The following is an 8299-nucleotide window of genomic DNA, read 5'->3' as shown; positions in this document are numbered from 1 at the left end:
CACCATATGTATAGTACCAAAGTACGAAGAAAAGAAGAATAAAACCATGACTTTTCTTCCGTTGTTTGTCTTTGAAGAACGGTTTGAGAGCAAATTGGTTTGCGCAATGTTTTAGGGAAAAGTTTGGCCTAACTGTCTAATTATTCAAAACTAAAAGGTTTGACCTTTTGACTTTTAGGTAAAGTTTGGCTCATATGATTAAATATTAATCATCTCACTCTTTATAATAATAAGATATTATTTTTTTTAATTTTATATCTAGGCTTTTAATGCATAGAGCTTGAGTTCCACTAAGAGCTTGTGAATAGAAGAGTGAAAAATAATATAAAATTTATCTGACTAATAGTCAAATTAATTTATGTGACAATGTCTATGGAGGATATTAAGGGACATATTAGTTCAATTTTAGCTAAAATTAGAGTATGCCTAAGGATGCTCTGAGTGTATATATATATATATATGTATATATATAACTATAGAAAAATTACATTAATTACAAATAAATTTTACAAAAGCGTGATTTAATAGATTAAATTATTAAATTAATTTTATTTTAAAGTAAATTTAATGTATTATATAAAATTATGTCAGTCTATAAATTTATTGTTACAAGATTTTTTGTAGCGTAACATTTTCGTAATTATATATTCATGGAGAAATACTACTTAGTATCTTCACACCACACAACAATATGTAATTTATCATTTTTATTTTTTTATTTAAACACACATACTTATACATCAATATATACAAGAACTGATCTTAATTACAAAATCCTAATTACATTCAGGGCAAACCTTTGTAATACAAAAAAAGTGGAGTAATAATAACAATTGCGTAGAATTCGATTTGTTTCATTAAATATATAAATAGAAATATAGTATATATAAACATATACCTCTCGTATAATTTTTTTTTTTTTCATTTTTTTTAAGGTCAAAAAGTTAAAAGGTTACCAATTCAGACTTTGATTCATCAATTCAAATTAATCCGGACGGTCCAACGTGAATTCAAGTTTCAACGCGCTGTCGTATTTTCAGCATTCCATAATTTAGAAAAAGTAGTGATATATGTTTATTTATACACTAATTTTGTTAATTTTTTTTTAAAATAATTTTAAATTTTATAATTATGAACGTATCAATAATTAGCATATAAAAAAGTAAATATTTTTTAATTTTTTTAAGTACCTTTCGCATTTTTCATTTGAGAAAGTGATAGTCAATACGGAGAAGGTAATAGTAATTTGATAAGAGAAAGTCTATCTATCCTCTCCCATTTTATCTAGAAAAATTATTTATACAATATTTTTTATAACATTTTATATAATTTTGTTTCAAGTATGGAATTTATTTGTAAAATATAATATCATTTTATAAAAATATCTTAAAGTACTGAGCCATTACTCTTTTCTCTACCCAGCCTCCCCAACATATTATTTTTTTGTTCTTTTTTTCTTCCTGAAAGTTAAAGAGAATTCTCTCTTTTTATTCGAATCCCCACTCCCCCTCCCCTGCGTTCGGCGGAAGTCCCTCCCCCAAATTTCTCCCGTACGCCCCCCCTCCCCCACCGGATCTCGCCTTCTCGCCCAGGTTTGGACTATGAAAGAGAGAAGAGATTTTCAAAGGTATGTGCTGTTTACTAGAATCTTTCTGACAGCTAGTGCTCTTGAATATTGTTATTGAAGGGTTTTTATTTTTCCAGTCTTTCAAAGAGATGGTAGCCACTTGCTAGTTCTCTCTCTCTGCTTACCCACTTTATGAGGTCATGGGAGGACCTCCAACAGAGGATAGTAAACAAGACATGATCTTGAGAATAACTCTTGTGCCAAAAAACACAAAAATCTGCACTTTTGCATATTTGAAAGAAAATGTTGGAGACTCTGTTGTAAATGTCAGAAATTAGCTTAGCGTAGATCATAGAATACATTCCCCACTCTGTAAAACTCCCATAGATCATAAATTAGCTTAGCTTGATCAGTTTTTGTTTCTTATTTTATTTATTTTTAAAACTCATATCTTCCCTATAAAAGAAAAATATACGTTTCTTTTAGTTAAAATTTCTTGAGATCTATATTTTTCTGTGTAACTAATACTCAACCTTGTCTTAATTTCATTTGATAAAATATTTGTTATGTTATTTTTAAATATCGGTTGGAGAAAAAATTGGATCAAATCGGACTTTTTTTTACTTTAGGTAACTATTTGAGTTCATAACATGTATTTTAACTATGTCTAGGGATTGAACCCTTCACTTGGGCGAGCGCCTTCGACAGCACCAGGTCAAGCTTAGGTTTACTGGATGATTGTAGTTATCCTACAATTTGTTCTACCTACATCATTGTTGTGATCAAGTTGGTTTTATATCCGGGTTTCTTGTATTCCTTCATTCTTTACTGATTACTTTGAGAACTGATGTTTACATTCATACTTGCTTATGCCTTTGTGCACAGGCATAAAGAAGGCTTTTTCAAAATAGAAGCTTATATATCCTGAGCTTTCATGATTTTCTTGCATCCTTTCCTATTTCTAATAAGGTGTTCCTCTTGTATATGTCTTGTGTACTTTGTAGATACAAGAGTTTGGCTAAGACTAAGTGACTAAGATGATCAGAATCACTCCCAAGAAATCGTGCTACCATTGCCTAAAAAAATAGTAAAATAAAAATAAGAGTAAATCTAGAGTACAACGGAAGCAAGCTTACCGGATGGTCGCACGGAGGAGGAGCGGTGCATAGTGGAGGACTTCCAACAGAACGCAAGTGGACTTCCGACTGAATGCAAGGGGGGGTTGTAAATCTATGCTCCCCCCAGGGCGATCGGTTGTTGTTTCTTTTCAGGAGATCCATCTACCGCACTGCTTGCTTGGGTTTTGCAGCTGTTCTGTTGGTGCACTTTTTTTATATATAAAAAATAAAAAATCAACCTCAGAAAGACTAATAAGAAACCTGACCATATTTCTTGAGTGTCGATTCTATCGAATTTAAAAATCATATAAACATGTTCGCTGTTAAGTCTTCGTTTTTGTTGGTTTGATTGATATGTAATGTGATATGTCCCATGGGTTAACAAAGCACGCGTGCAATTGGCTCCATTCAGTGTATCTAAATCCTTAAAAATCAACGGTGTCATTGAGTACTAAAAAAGAGATAGAGACATATAGTATCCAACTAAAAGCTTTGTACAAAGGTTATTTATATCATTATTATATGCGAGACTACGCAAGTGCTTATCTCATTTGGAACAGACTCGTAATGATTTCAAAAAAAAAAAAAAAAAAGGAAGAGACTCATGATAAGGGTGATCCGGCCCAAATATTTTGGACCAAGACTGTGAGATCCCAACTTTCGGCCATCCTAATTGGGCTATGCTATCTCTAAACTAAGCTATCTGTCTCTCTCCACTCGGGACGACTTTAGCACGCAAAGGTTGTACAAGTGACCTATCTTCACTGCTTCTCACAAAAATTCCCACTTTCCAGCAAGAAGAAAACATTACACCACGACAGATTTCTTCCACTCCAATCCGATTGAGTGGAAGAGAAGCAAATTTTAGATCTTTCTTTCCTACCTCTGGGTTTGGAGGGAAACTTGTAGTAAAAGAAAAATATAAATGGAGGGAAACTGATTGATACAACCAGGAAGAAGAAGGAAATGTCCATATGTGGGTAAAGTTGAAGAGGATTGATATAGGCCGTATTTGTTTCTTTTCCCTTTATCTCTTTTTATTATTATTATTATTGTGTGCATACTTTATATTTTGCTATAAATATATATATATATATATATATATATATAAAATATAGGACTAGGAGATATCATAAATGCAATCCAATATAAATATATTAACGACTTCTGAATATGCTGCATATTTTGCGTTTAAGGGATCTTGGGAGTCATATTTTTCTTTTTCTATTTGCTCTTGGGTGAGTTGAAACAAGCTTCCTGTCTAGTTTCCAATCAAGAAGTACTTGCTGATTGTCTATCTTTTGAACATGAATTCGATTTCTCTCAAAAAAGGAATAACAATGCAAGAGAGTGGGGGTGACGAAAAGCCATTAATTAAGTTCTTCGAATAAATTAAAGATTTCGATGCGATGAAATTCGTAAAAAGTCGTTAATTCCATAACATTTTGGTACCAGAGCATTCCTAGTGATTCATTTATCCTATCATTCAAAATATATCATTAAAATTCATTTTTTCTATTTTACATACTAGTTTTTATAATAGGTCATACACAACTTATTTATTTTTTCTCTATGTCATTTAAATATACTTTTGTTATTCATTTCAAATATTTCTTCTCACTACTTTTGACATTTGTAATATTTTTTCATATGCAATGTTATATACTTATTTCATATTAATCCAACTTTAAATGCCAAACCACTATTACAAGATTTTGATATTTCAAAGTTACCCAACACGGTTAAGCAATCTACAATTTTTTTTTTTTTTTTTTTGGCAGGTTCACCTACAATGGAAAAAGTACTTGTTATTTTTCTTTGGGTATTTGACCGGAAACACACGCAAAGGAGAGAGAAAATAATTAAAAATATTTTAGAATTGTGAATAGTATTCTATATCTAAAGAATTATTATAGCAAAATGTAAAATAAAGATAAAAATACAAAATTTATTGGAAGGATATTTTGATCAACTTTATTTATATTTTACAGAAAAAGTAATGTTATATACAGTCATAAAGTGCGCAAATGTCGTGCAGTCACATTGAAAAAGAGTATGATCTACTATTAAAAAATTAATTTATTTTCATTCAGATCCTGTATTTATTCATTTTTTTAAAGTGATTATATGGTACTTGCGCATTCATAGTTACAATTATCATTTCTCACATTTTGTAAAGCCGTGGAGAATGTGATGCTTGCTGCGTCTAATATCAGTATTGCTTAATAAAGTGGTTTTCTTAATCGTTTTACTCCATTGGAATACTACGAGTGCATTTGGATGTTGAAGTGAGTTGATTTGAGATGATAAAATATTGTTAGAATATTATTTTTTAATATTATTATTATTTTAAAATTTGAAAAAGTTAAATTATTTATTATATTGTGTTGGAATTTGAAAAAATTGTAATGATGAGTTGAGAGTAGTTGAAGATCCAAACAAAGCCAAATCACAGATAATTTGTAAATAATAAAGAGAATAGTAGTGAAATAGTAGTTAATAATTTATAAATAATAATAAATATTTTATAAATAGTAGTGAAATAGTCTAAAAATAACTGAAAATAATTGTATTTACAAACAGACCATGAATAAAAAAAATCAAGCATATGGCTTGGTCCGTACAAAACAAGGTAGCTTAAAAGCAAGAAATTATATCCTATTCCATGAAATGAATAGCAACGAGATAACAAACGGCTTTTGTGGGTGCCGTGAAATTTAAGCCTTAACCAAGAGGTAGTAATTGGGTAAACGATCCAGTTCTTCAGATGAAAAACTTGGACTCGAAAGTCGAAACCCCACCCACTTGTGTAGTAAGTTATGTTGGGTAGTAATTGGGCAATTCCAATAAGTCCATGATGTACAGGTAGATTCTCCAAGAAATTCTCACGTATGATGTATGGCCAGGGCAGAGTAGGTATTTCTTATGCATAACTGGATTCCTCAAGCAACTTTGCTTCATTAGAATACAACCCCGAGACATTACTTATGATAACCCGGTTTAAATCTCAAGTGGCCGGTGGAATTCCCGCATTTAGATTGTTGCACAATCCAAACGAAAACTAAGGCACTCAGCATAAAAATTATCAAAACATCAAACTCATGTAAGAGCTAAGTTTTGTTAAGAAATTAAGCCATACAATACTCTCAACAATACACACAACCAAACAAAGCTATAAGCTTTCAAGCTCAAACATCACAGACATTGAACCACTAATTCAATATCTAAAAATATATATATATATATATATATAGAGTAAAAGGGGTGACCAAAGAACGAGATTATTGACAATCGCCTCGTTCAAAGTTTTCGACGCATCATTTTTTTTTTTTTTTTTTTTTTTTTTTTTTTTTTTTTCTGACGACTAAACTAAGAGCCTTAAACCAAATTGTGGCCGAACCTAAGAAAGTATCTGCACTGGGTACCTGTGAATGGAATCTTCCCATGGACTATTAGGAGAGGGTTTCACATTCCGGAGGGCCTCCCAAACTGCACTATTACATTTGAAACCACTCCCGAACGCAATCTGCCATACACGGTTCCTCTTTCTTATTCTCCCCTTCGCTTCTGTGTAAGCTAGCTCGTACCAAATCGAACTGGACGAAGTGTTACCAAACCGGTGCAGAGTCATCCTTGACGCCTCGACATGTACAGGGAGGAGCTGCAAATTCTTCTCAAGCTCATCAATGACAGCCCTCCCACCAGCATGTATGCAAAAATGATCGAAAGCAAGCTTGAAATCTGGGATATACGGCTTCACTTTCGTATTGAGTAGTTTCTTGGCCACCAAGGTAGTAAAGAACAGAAGCTGCTCGCTTATGGGAAGCACAAGGGGACCCAATGTTGTGATGTTTCTCTTGAGAGCTCCACCAGCAATGGCCATGAGATCCTTAGATAAGGAAACCCCGGTTTTCCCAGCACCATCCTGTTCCTGATAAACACACCTAAAGGCCTTGTCATCGGCTCCACAATGAGTCCTCACGACATGTACGAGCTTATACTTAGCTCTCCGCCTGTCGGAAGGTTTGTTCGACAGCAAAACAGCAGCACCTCCAACTCTAAACAAGCAATTGGGTATCAACATTGATTTCTTATTTCCAAAGTACCAGTTCTGAGTAATGTTCTCGGTGCTAACAACAACTGCGCAAGTGTTCCTGTGTACTTGCAACATATCCTTGGCAAGATCAATAGCTATAACACCAGCGCTGCAGCCCATACCTCCCAAGTTGAAGCTCAAAATGTTACCTCTCAGCTTATACTTGTTAACAATCATAGCCGAAAGCGATGGCGTTGGATTAAACAAGCTACAATTTACAATTAGAATACCGATATCCTTGGGCTTGACATTGGTATTGGCAAATAGATTATCCAAGGCTCCAAACATGACTTGCTCCGACTCTTCTCTAGCTGCGATCATGGATGGCCTAGGAGGAATGTAGTGCATAGCTTCAGGGACATAGGTCTCCTCGCCGAGACCGGAACGTTCGAGAATCTTGCGCTGGAACTCCAACGACGAGTCGTCGAAATCCCCGGTTAGTTTGGAGTGCTCCATGAACTGTTGGAACTTGACCTGGAGATGCGACGGCGGGCGATAGCATGAGTAGTCGAGCAGGTAAACAGATCTCGGACGGGTCATGATGTAGGCGGTGGATCCGAATACGAGAACAACGGAAACGATAACGACGGTGACGAGGTTGTACTGGAGATGGAGCCAGAGCTGATGAACGTCATCTGGGTTGAGCTGGGAGGCTTGGACGATAATGACGGCTACAAGAGGGACCAAACAGAGGGTCAAGAGGTGGGACACCAGGTAGTGATAGCCGAGTTTCACGTACTTTAGATTCACGCTCTGGAGGAAGTCAGGTAGCCTCCGGGTATGGTGGATCTGAATCCCATTGGAGGAGGCGGTTTCAGCGCTCATGATCGGTTGTTCTCTTTTCTTTTGGGATTTCGGATTTGGGTTCGAGATTTGAGGTATTGGTTTTGGAACTGCAGGGGGCTAATATATAACTCCGATGCTTACGGAGAAAGATTTACTCGAAGAATACGGATCTGTATTCGAGAAAAAGAAAAAAGAAAAATGAGAAGAGTGTTGGGTGGGTTTCGAAGCGGTTGAAAACCTGATACAACTAACAACGGCTCCCTGCTGCGCTACAGATAATCAAACACGTAGCCGACGGATTTAATTGAATGTGACCCGGATGAGAGGCAGTTTTGAACTTTTGAGCGGGGGTGGGGTTGGGTTTGCTCTGCTTCCTCTGCTCTCTTCAGTTAAGGAGTGTGATATGAGAAATCTTGTAATTGGAGAGAGTGGCGATTGGTTTACTGAGTTTGCTTGGTGGGAGAGATGGTATGTATCTATATATATATATATATCTATATAATTTTAAAGGAAATAAAATAGGGGTAGAGAGAGGGGGGTCTAAAGATGGGATTCAGTGGAGTCAAAGAGAAGGGAGCGGAAGGTTCAAACTCGACTTCCCTGCACGTCTTTACTTCCGGAACTGACAGGTGTGTGGTGTTTTTGCCCCCAACTCACCGTGTCGTAACTCGAATGCCTTTTCATCTGAAGTCTACTCGTTAAGGGCTCGTGTCGTACGTTCCACAGTGTATA

General features: G+C 35.1%; 1 protein-coding gene across 1 annotated transcript; it reads right to left on the bottom strand.

Moving 5' to 3' along the window:
• Window positions 1-5784: 5784 nt before the first annotated feature.
• On the bottom strand, window positions 5785-7866 carry LOC121255934 (3-ketoacyl-CoA synthase 4-like). The gene has a single exon (XM_041156497.1). The coding sequence runs from the start codon at window positions 7604-7606 to the stop codon at window positions 6086-6088; it is 1521 nt and encodes a 506-aa protein (XP_041012431.1). The 5' UTR covers window positions 7607-7866; the 3' UTR covers window positions 5785-6085.
• Between the last annotated feature and the right edge of the window lie 433 nt (window positions 7867-8299).

Source organism: Juglans microcarpa x Juglans regia, chromosome 3D (assembly GCF_004785595.1).
Source record: "Juglans microcarpa x Juglans regia isolate MS1-56 chromosome 3D, Jm3101_v1.0, whole genome shotgun sequence".
Classification (NCBI taxonomy): domain Eukaryota; kingdom Viridiplantae; phylum Streptophyta; class Magnoliopsida; order Fagales; family Juglandaceae; genus Juglans; species Juglans microcarpa x Juglans regia.
Note: the sequence above shows the minus strand (reverse complement) of the source record. Positions and strands in the feature narration are given on the sequence as shown.

Coding starts and splice junctions, on each gene's coding strand:
- LOC121255934 (XM_041156497.1), bottom strand. CDS start 7,606: ATGAGCGCTGAAACCGCCTCCTCCAATGGGATTCAGATCCACCATACC.